The following is a 19,528-nucleotide window of genomic DNA, read 5'->3' on the forward strand; positions in this document are numbered from 1 at the left end:
TGCATTGAGGAAATAAATAAATTTTTACTGCTTTCTTTGACTTTGGCACAGTTGCAAATGAGGTTTTTTGTCGTTTGGTTTCGTTATTTAGCGGAGCCTAAAATAAACAACAATTAGGGCAAGGGAATCAGGGAAATGTCTTGAGGTTAAAAATGGGTCTATGTACCCATAAAAGTTGGGAGCCGCTACACTAGCGTAAAGTGTGCATATAAATGACTAAATTTATAAACCCAAAATAATTATTTTTTATTTATTTTATTTAATTATTTTTGTAAACCCAAAATAATATATATATATATATACCGTATTTTTTGCTCTATAAGACTCACTTTTTCCCTCCTAAAAAGTAAGGGGAAATGTGTGTGCGTCTTATGGAGCGAATGCAGGCTGCGCAGCTATCCCAGAAGCCAGAACAGCAAGAGGGATTGCTGCTTTCACTGCGCAGCGATCCCTCTTGCTGTTCTGGCTTCTGAGATTCAGAATTTTTTTTTTCCTTGTTTTCCTCCTCCAAAAACTAGGTGTGTCTTGTGGTCTGGTGCGTCTTATAGAGCGAAAAATACGGTACATTATATTGCATTAAATAAATGCATTAGGGCAAATGACGCGTATCGGAAGAAATCAGCGCTAAAACACCTCTGTTGAATTTATTTATTTTTTAAAGTTGCATACTGATTTGGAAATGTGGAGATCCGAGACTCAGAAACTTAGGAGCCTGAGAGAAACTGAAACTGACCGATCGGCCCATCTTAATCCCCAAGTCAAGACTTTTATTTATTATCAGGAGACGAGATATCACTTGGAACCTTGCCTGGTCAACAGCTATGCTAGATCAGGTTCAAAGGTGATGGAGACCTGGTACAAAGGGAGGTTTCCTTCTTCGCCGGCAGTCCGGCCATCGCTGCGCAGCGTGAAGGTCACACCGGCGACACCCTTGCGGAGTCCGATTAGGGGTGTGCAATTATTTGCTCCTTAATTTTATCGGGAATTTCGACGTCGTAAGCAGAGGAGTCTTTGGAGACTTCGCTGCCAAGGCAGCTCAGCTTGTCCTAGCTCCGGGACACAGAACTGTCGATTTTAATAAAAGGAGAAAGCTGGGATTTACTGGGCCGCATCAGCAGATATTTAAGTGCACACACGGCAGTGGAAAGGACATGAGAGTCGCTCTCACAAAGGAGAGAAAGATGGACCCCCCCCCTTTTAAAAAAAACCAAACCCAAAACTCTTTGTAGATCGTCTATAGTGGTCACAATTTCCATTCGGTGCCTAGCCAAAAAACACCGGCGAGAACCAAAAATGTTATCCCCGTAAACCAAATCGGCACCATGGAACAACAAAAAAGCAGCGTCTGAAAGAACCACAATACAAAAAAGGACCTTGTTGCTCCCCCCCTCTTTTCTTTTTCTGTTTTTTTTCCACCGTTTGTGTGCACGGGGGTGGGCTGGGGAGGAATTAATGTAATGCGGTTTTCAAAATGGGCAGGAAACCAGTTTTTAAAAGCAGTCGAGGGCCGAACAGGAAGGTGGATTTACGGTCACATGCCGAAGCTTCATGCGCTATCCTGCAACACCTGTAAGCAGATGTGCCCCACCTGAAAATCGCCTTATTGCTCTCCCCAGCCATCATTAACCACCACAGAGCTCATTGCGCTACGAGCTTTTAAAAGGTCTCGTTCGGCGGGGAGCGGTGCGGATTGGGGGTGGGTTGCAAACTCAATTTAGGGGAAGAAGGAAAAGGGGGAGAAACCTAAATTCAGGGGTATTGCAAGAGAGATTCTGGGGCTTATCAGGTGCAATGTGGTGCTATGCACCACCACAGCTGTGGGTGCCACAAAGGGAAGATCCCTGGTCAAGAGACTAGGGACCTGCGGGACTTGACATCTTTCCGCAGGGCCTGCAAGACAGAGCTGTTCCGCCAAGCCTTTGGCCAGGGCACAGCCTGACTCCCTTCTTTGGCAATCTTCACAGAACTCTAGCCCAATGGTTGCCATCAATTTGATTTGAAGTAATTTTTTTAATGAAATGATTTTAAAATGTTGTCTTATTTTATTGTTGTTAGCCACCCTGAGCCCGGCTTCGGCTGGGGAGGGCAGGATATAAATAAAAAATTATTATTATTATTATTATTATTATTATTATTATTATTATTATTATTATTATTACCCCCCCCCCAAAAAAATGCAGAAGTGGTAAATTTTATGAGACTTTATTTTGGAAAACCGTTACAATGATAATATAATGAAATTCAGTCAAGGGAATTTGAGGAAATCATTTAACAATGTTACTAAGATTGGACCAAGTTCAGTTACGATTTATGTTTGTTTGTTTAAAATTTTGGAAAATCAATAAAGTTTTTTTGGGGGGAAACAAACGCAGAGGGAGGAGATGGCAAACTATCTTTTTAACAGGAGGAAATGTTGCGCTTCTGAACAGAGTTAATGCAATATTACGGCACTGAAGATTCTTGCCAGGCCCTTCGTGGAAGTTTATCACGGACTCACGATCAACATCCAGTGCCCTTTTACAAATAAGCCAATTGCCAAATGACACCTCAAATTTAGGTTTCGTCCGCCACAGTGCGCTGTCTAGGCGCCGTTTTCTTCCCCCCACCCACCATGAAATTTGTCGTTTGTTGCTGTTCATTTCGTTTCTATACCGCTTTAAAAAACACAAACCTCAAAGCGGTTTACAACACGGAGGAACATCAAATACAAGAACACAGAATAAAACAAATTGAAACTTCCAAGGGAAATATTTCAGAGCTTTCTCTTAAGGGACATTTTGCTTTGCCCAGCTGCCAACCTGGTATCCAGGGATCTCCACGCGGTCGCAAATGGACCCATTCGCCCCTGGAGCCTGGGCTAATTTCTATCCCTGGTTGTGGGAAGGGGCATTGGTTTGTTGTGGCTGCTGCTGCTGCTGCTATTTCTATGATGCATTTTGTGGTTTTCATTTGGAATTTTAATTAAGAACCACCCTGAGATATGTATTATAAAGGTAAAGGGACCCCTGACCATTAGGTCCAGTCGTGGCCAACTCTGGGGTTGTGGCGCTCATCTCGCTTTATTGGCCGAGGGAGCTGGCATACAGCTTCCGGGTCATGTGGCCAGCATGACCAAGCCGCTTCTGGCGAACCAGAGCAGCGCATGGAAACGCTGTTTACCTTCCCGCCAGAGCGGTACCTATTGATCTACTTGCACTTTGACGTGATTTCGAACTGCTAGGTTGGCAGGTATACCTAGGATGTGGTATACCACAAAATAATAATAATAATAATAATAATAATAATAATAATAATAATAATAATGGACTGTGCTGCTTATGCACGCAAGTAGTTCTCAATGTCTGCATAACACTGTCCTCATCCGAAGGCCCCTTCCCGTATTCTCTGCCCCCAGTTTAAACCAGACTGATGGTTTCTGAAGGGACTTAACCTTTGTTTTAACTTATTGGATGATCTTCCATGGAAGTGGTAAGTAAATGAGAATGAACTGAACTTAGAAATGGAAAGCGTAATGGTCAACAAAAGAGGTTCAAAGACTGCCTCAAAGCAAACCTTAAAAAATGTAGTATAAACAATGACAATTGGGAAACACTGGCCTGTGAGTGCTCCAGTTGGAGAACAGCCTTGACCAAAGGTGTCATGGGCTTTGAAGACACTCGAACTCAGGACGCAAGGGAGAAACGGGCTAAGAGGAAGGCAAGCTTGGCAAATCCACACCGTGATCAACTCCTGCCTGGAAACCAATGTCCCCACTGAGGAAGGACGTGTGGATCCAGAATTGGCCTCCATAGTCACTTACGGACTCATTGATAAAGCTGTGTTTATGGAAGACAATCTTACTCGGCTACGAGGGATCGCCAAAGAAGAAGGAATGAGAAGATGACACGGGTTCAGCATTCGGATGAGGATCGTGTCATGTGGATACTGCCCTAAATTTGCATGAAGGACCGACCTGACCGGAAGAGTCCGCAACCCGAAGGAGGAGGAGTATCAAGAGGAATGGAAGAAATTCAAAGACTATTTAGTTATATATGTTAAGATAACTTAAATAGAATTACTTGCGAGTATCAGATTGGCCTAGGATTTAAATAGGTGATGTTGTAGAACACTATGCATAAAAGTTAAAATGAAAAGAAAGATAGATGTTAATGGACTAAGTAAATTTTATGAGAAATCAGTTTTGGAAAACTGCTAGAATGATTTATATGGAAACTCAGCCAGGGGGATTCGAGGAAAGTCACTTAACAACGATAACAAAAGTGGAATTTCTACAGCCAGGATATTTGTTTGTTTGTCTGATGTTTTCTTTTTATGTTTGTGGATATGTTTGTTATAAATTTGGAAAACTAATAATTTTTTTTGAAAAAATAAAAATAAATAAATTTGTATGGAGGAACAGTACCAGGGGTCGTATCCAATGTAAAACCTGCTCAGAGGATTAGCTGTGTTAAACTATTGGACTCACTCGCACAGGAAGTAGCAATGGGCAGCAAACCGGCTAGCTTTAACAGAGGATTTTACAAATTCATGGAAGAAAGGGCTACGGGGGGCTACAAGCCACAATGGTTAGGCTCTTCTTCCACGGCTGAGGGCAGCTGGAAACCACAGGAAGAGAGAGGGGTCTTGTGTTCAAATCCTGATCATGGGGTTCCCACCATGGACAGCTGGTTGGCCACTATGAGAGAACAGGTTGCTGGACTATGATGGACCATTGGGCCTCCTCTTCTTATGTTCTTAGAGGTTTATAGCAAAACTGCCCTGTGAAAGCTGCCACAAAACCACATGCACACTTTTTACGAAAATCCGCCGGAATACATCGGGTCGATTTGCAAAAAAAAAACAACACCAAAAAAACAAGAAAACTGCTTTATCCCTTGAAAGCAGTAAGAATTTAATTCCACTAGCCCCGCCGTGAAAAACAGCTGCAAAAGACTTGCCCCAGCCGGCAAACTGTCCTCTCTCCCAAGATAATGCCCTCACTTACGATCCCTTGTGAAAAATAGTGGGGGAGATCCTAGACGCCCCAAAATGCTTTTTGAGGCCTGGGGAAGAAAATATCTAGGAAAGTTCAAAGGAGCTGGAGTGGTTTAGCTTGGGGTTGGGAAGGCCATGAGGGAACACGATAGCAATCTTCGCAAACATGAAAGGTCTTGTCTTAAAGGAAGATGCGGTTGGTCTCCAGGTCTGCAGGGTGAAGGATAATGGCAAACCCCCAAATTTCAGATGGACGAGAGGCAGGATTTTCCAAGGATCTCAGTTGACCAAGTTAATGATTTCTCCCCTCTTTCCCTCTGTGCCAGATGCTTCCGGGTTTCCGATTGCACTTCCATCGCTTCCTTTATTTCTTATCCATTGCATTTTACTGCGTTAAGAACAATTCTACGGAATTCAAGCTGCAGTACAGTGAAATGCAACAGATAAGGGGGGGGGGGAGAGAGAAAGGAGCAATGAAAATACAAATAAAAATCGTACGGCATCAAGATGGAACCAAGACTGGACTTCTGGGTACGAGGCTGCCTGGAGTACTGTGTCCAGTTCTGGGCACCACAGTTCAAGAAGGACACTGACAAACTGGAACGTGTCCAGAGGAGGGCAACCAAAATGGTCAAAGGTCTGGAAACGATGCCTTATGAGGAACGGCTAAGGGAGCTGGGCATGTTTAGCCTGGAGAAGTGGAGGTTAAGGGGTGATATGATAGCCATGTTCAAATATATAAAAGGATGTCACATAGAGGAGGGAGAAAGGTTGTTTTCTGCTGCTCCAGAGAAGCGGACACGGAGCAATGGATCCAAACTACAAGAAAGAAGATTCCACGTAAACATTAGGAAGAACTTCCTGACAGTAAGAGCTGTTTGACAGCAGAATTTGCTGCCAAGGAGTGTGGTGGAGTCTCCTACTTTGGAGGTCTTTAAGCAGAGGCTTGACAACCATATGTCAGGAGTGCTCTGATGGTGTTTCCTGCTTGGCAGGGGGTTGGACTCGATGGCCCTTGTGGTCTCTTCCAACTCTTGGATTCTATGATTCTATTCTATTCTATGATTCCAATCACTTCTGGCCCATCCTGCTCACCTAAGAACAACCACAGACACACCTGGATGATGCTCAGTCCATAGGAACCCTTGCCCCAAAATATAATCAGGATCCTGAGGAATTGCACCTTCTGGGTTTCCTAGCTGGGTGTGGTTTTTTTGTGAGCCTGATGATCAGTCAGAACCAAGAAAGAGAACCAGAGGCCTTGTGTACAATAAATCACTTCCAGAGCCTTGTTTACAACCCATATCCCTGTCTGCACAGAAGGTGCTCAAACAAGGTGTTTTGCAGTTGTTGTTGTTGTTGTTGTTGTTGTTGTTGTTGTTTAAAAAGTAAATTTAGGCTTATCTAGCTTTCGATTTGAGGAGGAATTAAAGAACCTCTTAATAAGGGTGAAAGAGGAGAGTGCAAATTATGGTCTAAAGCTCAACATTAAAAAAAAACCTAAGATCATGGCCACTGGTCCCATCAACTCCTGGCAAATAGAAGGGGAAGAAATGGAGGCAGTGAGAGATTTTACTTTCTTGGGCTCCACGATCACTGCAGATGGTGACAGCAGTCTTCTTGGGAGAAAAGCAATGACAAACCTAGACAGCATCTTAAAAAGCAGAGACATCACCTTGCCAACAAAGGTCCATATAGTTAAAGCTCTGGTTTTCCCAGTAGTGATGTATGGAAGTGAGAGCTGGACCATAAAGAAGGCTGATCGCCGAAGAATGGATGCTTTTGAATTCTGGTGCTGGAGGAGACTCTTGAAAGTCCCATGGACTGCAAGAAGATCAAACCTCTCAATTCAGAAGGAAATCAGCCCTGAGTGCTCACTGGAAGGACAGATCCTGAAGCAGAGGCTCCAACACTTTGGCCCCCTCATGAGAAGAGAAGACTCCCTGGAAAAGACCCTGATGTTGGGAAAGATGGGGGGCGCAAGAAGGGGACGACGGAGGATGAGATGGTGGGACAGTGTTCTCAAAGCTACCAGCATGAGTTTGACCAAACTGCGGGAGGCAGTGGAAGACAGGAGTGCCTGGCGTGCTCTGGTCAAGGGGTCACGAAGAGTCGGACAAGACTCAACAACGACAACCAAGCTTTTGATTGATTAGCTAATAGAACTATCCGGCAGCAAAGTTTTAACCCGTGATTAAAACATTCGTTGATTAATCGTACTGCCTCACTGATCAGAGCTGGTGAAAAATATCTGGGAATCTGGGTATCAGAATCAGCGATATAGCTGTCAACACCACCCCCATCTGAATTCGCATGGGTTTCAAGACGGATGGATTTTTTCTGGGCTGGGGCAGCTGCGCAATCGTTAACACTTTGTTCCAATGTAATATTTGGCAATGGCACATATGCATATGTATACCGGGATCTGCCCCTCAATGTTGCAACCGTTAATAAGCAATGTGGAAATATGAATTTGTAAAAGATGTTTCCTTACGCCTACAACAAAACAGAACCTTCCGGAAGGCACTCGGAGGGCCTGCAAAACAACAGCAACTTTTCTGCCGCATAAACATCTGTGCATCCGCCCCAAAGACGCATTTGAGAGATTCAGTGTCGAAATTTGGGAGATTTGTTTATTTGTTTAAAACGAGGAGGCAGAAAACCCCGGTTTCGTTCAGTTTGTTGCTCCAGAGAGAAAAAAGGCATCACTTTAATTTTAAAATATCTCGTTTATCCCAAACGGCCTGAGGGACTTGAAGGCGGCTGTGGCAATGATGTTGAGGCAGTGGGTCTGAAGTGCATAAAACCGGGAATGGTTTTGGAATAATTCCAGACTTCTGAGAGACAAGAGAGGAAATCAGGCTGGGCTTCAGCGTTCAGCATTATTCCTTGTGGCATCACGCACCGTTCGTGGAAACCGGTCACGAGGAAAAGGCACTTTGCACATGATCAAAGGGACTCTTGTGCCATCCATCTGCATGGTCTGGGAATCACCCCCGGGCAGAGCGGACTTGGCAGCCAGGTTTGAACCCGCGCTCAGCCATAAGGCTCACTGGATGACCTTGGGCCACGCACAGCCTCTCGGCCCAACCCACGTTGCAGGGTTGATGTGAAGAGAAAATGCAGAGGAGGAAAACAAGGTGACCCTCCTTGGAAGTAAAAGTGGAATACAGTGGTACCTCTGGTTGCGAACAGGATCCGTTCCGGAGCCCCGTTCGCATCCTGAAGCGAACATAAGATGCGACTGTGTGTCTGCGGGTTGTGTTTCGCCGCTTCCATGCATGCGCGTGACCTCATTTTGAGCGTCTGCGCATGTGCGAGTGGCGAAACCCGGAAGTGACGCGCTCTGTTACTTCCGGGTCGCCGTGGAGCGCAACCCGAAAATATTTGAGCTGAAGTGTATTCCTCCCGAGGTATGACTATATAGACACAGACACACACACACAATACCATTAAAGTGTGTCTTTCCCTCAGGGAATCCTGGAAACTATAGTTTACACCTCACAGAGCTACATTTCCCAAGATTCTTTGCAAAGGAGCGGGACGTGCTTTAAATGTACACACACACAAAAGTCTCTCTTTTTTCCAAAGGAAGGGAAAAGAAATCACTAGCACGCAATGCCTCCTCTGAAATGATAGGCTTCTGAAGGAAAAGTACCGCGTTATGCAATTACATCCCTGCAGAAGACCTTCAAGGTCATCCAACCGGACCTTGCCGCAGAAGCAAGGGCAGGACCCGAATCCTCTCCACAAGATTACTCGGCAAGACAAAAGAGTATAAAGGCTACAATCAGAAACAGATTACAGTTTGCCACACGCGGTTTCGGGGGGGAGACGGGACGGGACCAAGGACCATCAATGTCAGAAGCCCCCGTAAGGGACAACGTCAAGTGACTTCGGATCGGCTGGTTTTTCATTTGCAAGGATGGATAAAACCTGGATGCACCAGTTTAAAAAAAACGGGGGGGGGGGGAGAGAGAAAAATCAAAACGAGTGCCAGACTGACTCCACAGAAGCACTCGAGATGTGAGATTCTTACCTATCATAAATGTCACATTTTCGGCAAAGGGGTGGCGTTTCCTAGTGGCAAACGGGAAGAATATATTCTTCCTGCCGAATTGCCTGACAGGAGATAAAGACAAAAAACGCCTTAAACAATTTGACATCTGTTTGCCAAGGAATCACAGGCAACTCCCCAGGTGTCAAGAGGAAGAAAATATTTTACAAGGAGCCGAGCCGTCAAAGCTACACCCAGATTGACTGCTGGTTTTTACAGCTGCCAAACCGAAACAGGTAAGCGGATCGCTTTTATTGGGTCAGCTTCGGCGAGGGGGCTTGCGGGTTACGCAGGAAGGCCGCGGCGGCGGCGGGAAATCTCCGCGTTAAAACTTGCAAGCGGACTCCTTTCCATGAGGAGAGGTTAGGAAACATTGCCGGCATTCGTCGCAAGAGGCAACGCCCCTGAGATGAAGGCTGCGGTTGTTTCCTGCGGGGGAAACCGAGGCAAAGGCAGACAGGCTGACGGGAACATGCGCCGTTTCCGCCAGGACATCCCCCAGAGTCCGCGGCTCAAGTTAGGCCCCCTTAGTATCCGTCTTAGTATCCCCTTAGTATGACGCAAGGATCTCAAGTGTCGGCGTGCATGTGTGAACGTAAGCAGAAAGCCCCGCTGGGTCAGGGCCAAGGTCCATCGAGCCCAGCGTCCTGTTCTCTTTGGAAGACTGCAAGCAGGACTCTCCCCTCTCGAGGTTTCCAACAAACGATGGAGGGAAAACACGGCCTAGCAACCACAGACAGCCTCCGTCCTCCGGGAACCCGCCTAATCCTTTTGCAAAGCCTTCCAAGATGGCGCCTGTCACTTGCAGGAGTGCAGCCCACCGTTTGGACGACGCGGCGTGACAAGGTCTTTCTTTCGCCGTCCCCTACCCAGCTGCACCAAACAGCCCTGGGTTCTAGGATTGTGAGAGAGGGAGGAAACTTTTCTCTGGGGTGACCAGAACTATACATGGCGTCCCAAGCGCGGTCATCCCATAGGTTCGCACGTGACGGCATTACGCTCTATTATTGGGTTTATTCGCAGATCGCGATTCCTCGCGCCGAATTTGCTTCTTCCCTAGCTGCCGCCACGCAGAGCGTTGGCGTCTTCACGGAGCTACCCGCTAGGACCCAAAGGCCTCGTTCCTCAGCCGCCGCCAACGTGGCTTCCAAACCGCCTTAAAACAGAGATGGACACTGCTCACAATTCACACGGACGGTTGTGAGCTATAAATCCCTATCTGGCTTAGGCTCTGACTGTCTCAAGGGTCGTATTCTCCCCTTTGAATCTGCCTGGGCTCTGGGATCTTTGGGAGAGGCCTTTCTCTCGCTCCCGTCACCCTCACAGGGACGCGGGGCAGGGCCTTCTTGGTGGTGGCTGCTCCCAGGCAACTTTGGAACTCCCTGCTTAGAGAAGCCAGACAGGCTCCCTCTTTGCTGCCCTTCCGCCGGCAGGACAACAAAAGACTTTTATTCTGACTTGCTTTGGGGGTTTGACAGGGTTTTTTTTAAGGAAATGACTTTTTAAAGAGTGCTGTGCTGTTTTTTTTAACTATACTATTTGTAGTTCAATAAATTCATTTTTATTGTTGTTTCTTTGCCTTTTAACTATTATCTTTTATGCGTTCATAGCCTTCTGTGTTTTATCTGTGTTTTGATTTGCGTAAGACGCCTCGAGTCCCACCCTAGAGAAAGGGCAGGATATAATTAAAAACAACAACAAACAACACAGCAGAGATTCATTAGTCATCCTCACCTCTGACTTTTGGGTATCTCATGAATACCTTTTTATGCCAACGGGCCTGATCTGTTTAATTTTTCTTAGGACTGGCCCGTCATTCTAAATGATCGTTTGGAACTGTCTAATGTCTGTATGGTATTTTGTCTTTTTTATTATATTAAAGTATCCATTGTCTTACACCCCACTGATATTGCACACGAGATGGTATATAAATACTTTTGTGAATAAATGAGCAGGCCTGCAGCAGGGCTTATTCTCAGATAACCAACAGGGAGAAAACATTTTAATGCAAAATCTCAAATCCTCCCAGATCTTTTACACATCTACCAATGCCCTCCTATAGGCCAAAAAAACAGACTGCGCGTTGGGTCAGGCTAGCAGCCTTTTGCTGTCTGACACTCCGGCTGAATCCATCTGCACGCAACAGCTTTCAAAATGGTTCAGGAGTCAGGCGTTCTCTCCAGGAAACTGTGCGAAGGAGGCTGAGAATTTCTTTGAGGTCTTGGCATCGCCACCAAAACTACAGTTCCCAAGATCCTTTCAGGATGGGCAGGAGGAAAACCAAGCAGGCAAAAACTGGTAACCAAAAACAGATATGCAAGTTTGTTGCATAGATTAGGGGTGGATAGAATTTAAGTCTGTCAGATCTACTTTGCTTTTTACGGGGACCCAAAGACCTGCCAACCAGAGTCACATGCAAAAAGCAAAATTCAGAGCACATTTGGATCTTACAGGAGCCTCCCTTTTATTTAGCATTCATCACAATCTGTTTTCAGGGAGGTTAGACCATGTGGCGCCGGAGCAAGTGTTATTATCCGACACTTTCCAGTATAACTTTCCTTATCGCTAAAAAGTCTGGTCTTCTGGGGAAGAGAATTTGTTGCACAGCACATCCCAGGCAACTGCAACTCCTCGGCCTGAATTTCCGGAATTAAATCCCACCTGGAAATAGCGAGAACCTGGGAGCACATTTGTTCTCGGCACCGGAACAGAACCGAGCTCACATAATAAAAGTCTACTCTTGGCTCTTCCCAAGTTTTCAACGTTTCAGCAGCTTCGTTTAAGGCACAAAAGGTGTTCCTCAGTTGCTGAGAAGCATTAAACAGGGACTCAAAAAACCCGGACGATCTACTATAAATCATTCGGAGACGATTTACCAGTAGATCCTGAACAACCGCCCGCCCGCTTCTGATGTGGATCTGCCCTACCTGTGATAACAGGAGAGAAGAGAGAAGCCAACACAATCTTTTCAGAAAGAAATATCATTGCCAGATAGGATGAGCAGACCGAACGACTTCTCAGTGTGTACACACTTCTGGGGTGCAGGCTAAAGTTGACGCAACTGAGGAGAGCGTCATGCGAGACACTCCCCCAGGGCAAGGGGTACGAGAACTCCTGCAAAGTTTTTAATCCAAATTAGCGCGCCAGAGCTCAGATAAATCCACATCACCGTACAACCACCTCTAACGCACATTTTAAACTTGCGCAATTTCAACCCTGTGCAGCTGATGGAAACGGCGCAAGTCAAATCCAAGCAAAGCAGAGAACTTAAAAATTATTTTTGTACGGGGTCGTCCCCTTGGGTTACCCAGCACAAAAAGAGCTTTTAAGCTCTCCCCCTTGCTTGCTAGGCAAGTCCCCTTTCCTTCCCATACCTGTTAGCTGCAGGAGAGCTCCAAGATTTCGGGTGCACACAATTTTCGTGTATGCATGGAACCCTTGGAACTGAACCCATGCGCAAGATGCAGCCGTACTGTATAAGTTGATCGTGGCTTGTGGCCCAAAAAGCCACACAACTTTTCTCACCGGGGGTGAGACAGTCGTATCAGACAGCTACCCTGTCGCAAAAACACAGCTTGCAATGCAACGTAAAGCAACGTCCCAAACGTGAGGCGCACGTCCCAAAAGAAGTGTGCCCCGCAAGTATTTTTATTTATTAAATATGTATATTGCCCTTCATCCGCAGAGCTCAGGAATCGCCTTCCACCAGGCCAGTTTTCTACGTGGAAAAACTGCCTTATACACCGAGTTAGATCTTAGCTCAGTTCTTGCCTGGCAAGGTTTCAGGAAGGAGACATTCCCAGGCGTACCTGCTGGGGATTGAACCCAGCAACTTTTGGAGACGAAAAACAGACGCTCTTCGTCAGGACAACCCCTTCCCTATCGAGCCCAGTGGTCTGCCAGGGTCTTGGACCGAGAAAGGTCTTTTGCATCGCTTGCTTTCTGACATCAGAGATGTCAGGGATTTAATGTCTGAGCTTTCTGGACTGCCATAGAGCATGGGTAGGCAAACTAAGGCCCGGGGGCCGGATCTGGCCCAATCGCCTTCTAAATCCGGTGTGCGGACAGTCCACAAATCAGCATGTTTTTACATGAGTAGAATGTGTCCTTTTATCTAAAATGCATCTCTGGGTTATTTGTGGGGCCTGCCTGCTGTTTTCACATGAGTAGAATATGTGTTTTTATTTAAAATGCATCTCTGGGTTATTTGTGGGGCAAAGGAATTCATTCTTTTTTTCCCCAAAATACAGTCCGGCCCCCCAGAAGGTCTGAGGGACAGTGGACCGGCCCCCTGCTGACAAAGTTTGCTGACCCCGGGCCATAGAGCCACGGTCTTTCCTATTGCTGCAATTGCAGAATCTGGCCAGTAAAAAGTGAAGAAGCCTGCAGTTCCCAGGCTGTTTGTGCCATCATGTTGTGTCATGAGGGCAGGACTTTGGGGGGGGTCCCCAACCGCAGCAGAGCGGGGCTCACTATGTTATGAAAGAGGTGGAAACAACCCCCAATCTAAAGAGGGGAGCTTTACATTAAAACAGAACCTAAAAAAACTAGTTAACTGCTCCACTGGGCAGCGGGTCGAAACATGGGACAAGCTGTGGCCACGGCAGAGAAATCAACACTAGGACAACTTTGCTTGAAAGCGTTTTGGACATTGATGCGACTAATGTGCTGGTCTCACACACACAGACAGACACACACACACACGAAATTTGCCCGCTGCCTTTCAGGTCCTAAGGCCTCCCAAAGCAGCCCACTTCAATAAATAAAAGAACGAAACAATTCTTTTCGGGAAATATAGAAATCCGTTGCCCAAACACATCCGAGCCGCAGATTAGAACGACGCACAGCCTCCCACTGCAATGCACACAGAACGTCTCTGCGTACTTTGGCCGGCTTAAATATTCATTGTTGGGGCAGCCAAAGGGCTTTTCCCCATTCACAATGCTCCCATCGCTCACGCTTCCGGGGGAAGTGAGGGTTTTGATCCGTGGAAATGGCGGAGCCACCGAGTTAGAGCTGGAAGATTAAAATCCAGAGCTGAAAAGGGGAGAGGGCGATGGACTTAGAATCACAGAGGGACCCTGAGCATCCTCTGGTCGAGGCATCCCCAAGCTGCGGCCCTCCAGATGTTTTGGCCTACAACTCCCATGATCCCTAGCTAACAGGACCAGTGCTCAGGGATGATGGGAACTGTAGTCCAAAACATCTGGAGGGCCGAAGGTTGGGGCTGCCTGCTCTAGTTCAACCGCAGAATGTCTCACCAGAGTGGTGCATGCTCTAGTTATCTCTCGCTTGGACTACTGCAATGCGCTCTACGTGGGGCTACCTTTGAAGGTGATCTGGAAACTGCAATTAATCCAGAATGCGGCAGCCAGACTGGGGACTGGGAGCAGCCGCCGAGACCACATAACACCGGTCTTGAAACACCTACACTGGCTCCCAGGACGTTTCCGAGCAAAATTCAAAGTGTTGGTGCTGACCTTGAAAGCCCTAAACGGCCTCGGCCCAGTATACCTGAAGGAGCGTCTCCACCCCCATCGTTCTGCCCGGACACTGAGGTCCAGCTCTGAGCGCCTTCTGGTGGTTCCCTCGCTGCGAGAAGCCAAGTTACAGGGAACCAGGCAGAGGGCCTTCTCGGCAGTGGCGCCCGCCCTGTGGAACGCCCTCCCACCAGATGTCAAAGAGATAAACAACTACCTGACGTTCAGAAGACATCTGAAGGCAGCCCTGTTTAGGGAAGCTTTTAATGTTATTGTATTTTAATATTCTGTTGGAAGCCACCCAGAGTGGCTGGAGAAACCCAGCCAGATGGGTGGGGTATTATTATTATTATTATTACTATTATTATTATTATTATTATTACCCCCTACAAGGCAGGAATGTGCAGCTGTCCCATACGGGGATCAAACCTGCAACCTTGGCATTATCGGCACCCCACTCTAACCAACCAAGCTGTCCAGCCTGACTTCTTTCACGGCTGAGGGATGAAAGCACCTTCTGCGCAAGGCAAGGAAGTGATGGAGCTTCTTTTCGGATGTTTTCTGGACTGCTAACCCACAGCAGTTCCTGCCAGCATGGCTAGCGGTGACGGGTGATGAGAGTTACAGTTCAACATGATCTGGAAGGTCACACACCTCGTCCACCCGACACGGAGGCAGGCCGTAGGTCTGTGGTCATGTGTGATGGGCATGCACCTCTGGATCGCTGCGCCTGCACAGATACGACTCCTGGTGTCAAACATCTTGCTCTCTGCTTGCCTTTGGACCACATCAGTGAAGCCAAGAGAGGGGTCTTGTCATCTGGGCAGCCCAGGACCTCCAGGATTGCGCCCCTCCAGGATTGCGCCCCGGAGACAAGCAAACGTAGCAGTTTGACTTCACCCCCGGAGGCACACTCCATTGACTCTCGGGGCAAGATGGGTGCCAACAAAGATGAACATCGAGGGCAGGTGTAGGAACATACCTGATCAAAACCAGGCTGCAGCAGATTCTACATTTACAGGATTCACACCTTTAAAGGCACATTGGCACCTGAAAGAGATTAAGGGCCGCGTCTACATCTCGGCTTAATATCTCCTCCAACTCCTGCCGTCCAACACTGTCCTGCTATCTAAATCCAGAGATCCCCTACGTTTTGAAAAATCCGAATAGGAGAGAGCCACAACGGTCGCATGGGTAATCTCTGGATTTAGGGGAAAGGGAAGTTGCGGGGACAGCAGGATTTTGAGGAGAAAGCCGTGTGGACGAAGGGGAATTAAAGGAGATACCCGTGGGTTCGCAATCCACAATGAGATGTAGTGTCACAGAGACACCAGGACACTTGAGAGCCATCTCAGCCAAGTCTACAGGGTGTGGCAGAATTTCAAAGAGGGCTGGGTTGCGAGAAACGAGAAGAGGACGAATTCAGATCTCTTGGAGGACAAGACATCCCATCTCTCGGGCTAAAATGTTTGCCATCTGATCGCGAAGGCAAAAAATGCAAAACACACTCTCCTTTTTTTCCACTGGGAAAGAAAGATGATAATAAAGAATAGATGAGCAACTCCAGGGAGGGGGAGATATTGCATTCAACTCTCACATCCTTTTAGACGTACGCGATTAATTTATTTATTTTTGCCACAATAACCATCACAGGTGGGTGTTTTCCCCCCCTCCCTCCACAAACACCCTTCCGGCTGAGACGGACCCCAGGATGGAAGAATCGCAACCTTTACTTTTGAAAAGACGCCTCACCTTTTTTTGATACGGCGGTCAACCAATTTATTGACTCATTAACTCGTCGCATTTAAATAAATTTGCACATTACGGGAACCTCAGCTCGCCGAGATATGGGAGGAAAACGCAAGGACGCAACTATTTAAAAATCAAAAGATGTTGCCGGAAGGAAAGCCTGCCTTTAATGTAACTGCGTGACCTTTGCAGCAGTCATACGCCGGGACCAATATCACCTCCTCACAAACAAACATGCGCCATTAAGACAGCCGAGGCAGCAGATCAATCAACTTTTAAAAAAAGCTTTCTAAGTTGATTAATCTATTGCAGCCATCTGGCTTGGGAGGGGAACCAAACAGGTACGCACAACAGACACGAACACAAATATTCCAATTCACACCAAACTCGCACGCCAGAAGTGGCGGCTGCAGGAGTCACAAAAAAAGATGCACAACTCATGCTAAACTCTCTCTTTCTTCGGAGGGGGCCTGAGATGAGTTAAGAGAGCGGGGAGGAGAAACCCCCAGCCACAAAATGGGTAGGAAAAGATATACGCTCAAGCGACACAATCTTTGCTGAGTTGGGCAGAACAATTTAAAAAGCGATTGCTCTGTGTGGGTTCTCAGGAAACAACAACTTTTCCTCTGAGAAACAACCTTTGCTTGCTTGGTTTTAAACAATCGCGGGCAGCCCACAGGCCAGAGCTTCTTGAGGATATGCCCCCCCCTTTGCCCACAATTTTTCCAGTGGAGAGAAGTGCTCCCCCTTCCCTAATTTTTTTAGGCCACTCTAACTAGCTGAAGCTGCCTGGACCACTCTTTCCTCTGGCCCATCCCTCCCCTTTCAGACCTAAATCTGCAGGAAAATGATAATAATAATAGTAATAATAATAATGGCACTCCTCCACCCTCCAAAATCCCCAAGCAGGAGAGATTCCAACACTGGGGGGAATACCTCTGCTGGGACACAAATGGGAATAAATTTTTAAAAACTACAAGAAAGCAGCAGTTTGTATGTTGGATTTATTTTTTTTTGCAAAGTTCTGCTGTGGGAGCCCCACTGGCATGAATGTGGCCTTGGGGTGGAGGCAGTCTGTGTTCTTGCCAAACCCATTCATTCCTATGGGGCTTCTACGCTGGAGAAATTTCCCACTGAATTGTGGCCACAAAACCAAGAGAAAAGAGAGAGTCTGGAGGCCTCCTCTGCTCAGGTTTGCAATTTTTAAATAAGTAAATGTCCCTTTTGATTGTTTCCAACAGAGTTTTGATGATCAGATGTGCACATTTATCAAGGAGTGGGCGAGGGGGGAGGAAATGTGTGATGTTTTAAAAAACATAATTTCCCCTCCTCCCTTTGGAGATTTCTAAGGTGAGAGAAAAGGTAGAAAGAAAGAGAAAAACGCACATGCACACACACACACACCATGATTTAGGCAAATAGGCCTATTAAGTTCTAATATATATTTCTGTTGCTAGGAAGCGTTGCCTCGCATGGCGACAGAGCGCAAATTGTAGCACTTATGAATCACAGGTTTTTTTCCCCCAAGTGCGAGAGAGAGAGAGAGATTTTTCTGACAAACAACCGCCTTGCTTTCCTCTCTCTTTCTCCCCCCCCGCCCCCCAGTTCCCTCCCCAATTCCCCAACACTGTGTTGTTTTTTCCTTTTTTTCAAAAATAAAAAATAAAAATGATGTGATGCTGAATCCTATGTAAATTATTCCAATCCAACCTCCTCCTTGCTTAAGGAGAAGAGAAAAAAAATTTGCAAGGAGGACTAGGGTTTCAGAAGTTATTGGGGGTTTAGCCACAATTGTTAACAGATGGGAGTCAGTTTCTGGGACTCAAGCAGCAGTGTGTGTGTGTGTGTTAAGAGAGAGAGGGGGGGGAGAGAAAGTATTCATCCCATCTCAAGAGCTCAAGGGGGAAACTGACCAGTTTTGGAAACTCAGAGAAAAGAGGAGCAAGAAATAAAAGTATGTTTTTAGTCTGACCTATTAAAGCTGTGATCTGGGAGGGAGAGAGTGTGTCTGCATGTGAGCACACGCATTTTACAAAAATGGGCAGCGCATAAGAACTTCCTTTCAATGCACCGCAGAACAACTTCCCAAGCGGGGGGGGGGGAGTGCCCCCCACCCACCCCCCAAAAAAGGATTTGTGCGTTTTGAACATTTAATCCACACATACAAAGAGAAAGAGAGAGAGAGACAGGAGTGGATGTGAGCACACAAAAGAGGAGCACAGATAATTACAGAACCCAGTCTGCACAGACCCACCCAAATCGCCAAAAAAAGTTGAAAGCGCCAAGGCTTGCACACCAACACACCTCCACACGCCCCAGTGCCTTTTCAACAACCATGATGGAACCAAACATCAAGTGCGCAGAAAATCTCTTGCAGCAGCTGCTTTGCAAAAAGAAATAAAAAGGCCATCACAGCAACACATACAAGCTCATCATTCAATCTTGAGATTACAGATGAGCATGGTTTTTAAGTTATCCCCGGCGCACAGAGGGTGCAAACTCTCCTGGATTGCTGACATTCCATATTTAATTAGGGGAGTTCCACTGAAATTAACTTCCAGGAGCAAATGTGTTTCAGCATCAGGGTGTTAAGAACACAAAACACACACACACCGACACAGCTTTGGTAGTGCTATTTTGCAGAGAGGGGTGGCTGGAACTTTCAAATGCAAGTTATCTTTCCAAACCCTGGGGAGGGAGCCAGGCATCAACCTCCCCTAACTAGGCTGGAGTCAGTTATCAAAATAAACTCTTCAGGGCTAAGAGGGGAGGGAGAGAGAAGGAAACCACACTTGAAGGAGAGGAAGACACTGGAATCAAAACTTGCCTCAATCTGGATATACTGTATATATATATTTTAAACAAACAGCTCTTGATACAAACCCAAGAATCAAATTCTCACCCAGTTCCAAGTCTTGTCCTCCTAACCCGGCCGGAGGAAACCCACAGGAGTAGGAAATGGACGATCCCGAAGTTTGCAAAAGGGGAATGTATTAAAAATGTGAAGGAGCTGGAGCGAAACTGGTGTGAAACTAGCCTTCTGTAGAAGGACTCCCTTGAAATCTGACCACCACAACTACCCGCACCAAAGCACAAGGGATATTGCATTTCCCTAGATTCTCTGCTTTTTGAGTCCAGGATTTTGCCAACTCAAGAATCCAAGTAAGATTTCATTTCTTTAAAAAAATAAAATGATGCACCATAGATTTTCCCCACACACACCCTGTGCCAAACTTGTGCGCGCACACCCCACCAGGAGAATTTACAC

At 46.5% G+C, this 19,528-nt stretch overlaps 1 protein-coding gene across 2 annotated transcripts in view; it reads right to left on the reverse strand.

Annotated features, from left to right (window-relative positions):
• The window catches only part of EFNB3 (ephrin B3), a 69,865-nt gene extending 56,655 nt beyond the window's left edge, over positions 1 to 13,210 (reverse strand). Inside the window, exon 1 of one of the 2 annotated variants that reach the window (XM_081168061.1) lies at positions 11,693 to 13,210. In XM_081168061.1, the coding sequence (XP_081024187.1) occupies positions 11,693 to 11,892 (200 nt within the window). In that variant the 5' untranslated portion in view covers positions 11,893 to 13,210. The remainder of the gene's footprint in view (positions 1 to 11,692) is intronic. The other variant, XM_081168060.1, reaches the window with a different exon arrangement.
• Positions 13,211 to 19,528: the final 6,318 nt, after the last annotated feature.

This window comes from Podarcis bocagei, assembly GCF_964188305.1.
Source record: "Podarcis bocagei genome assembly, chromosome: 13".
Lineage (NCBI taxonomy): Eukaryota > Metazoa > Chordata > Lepidosauria > Squamata > Lacertidae > Podarcis > Podarcis bocagei.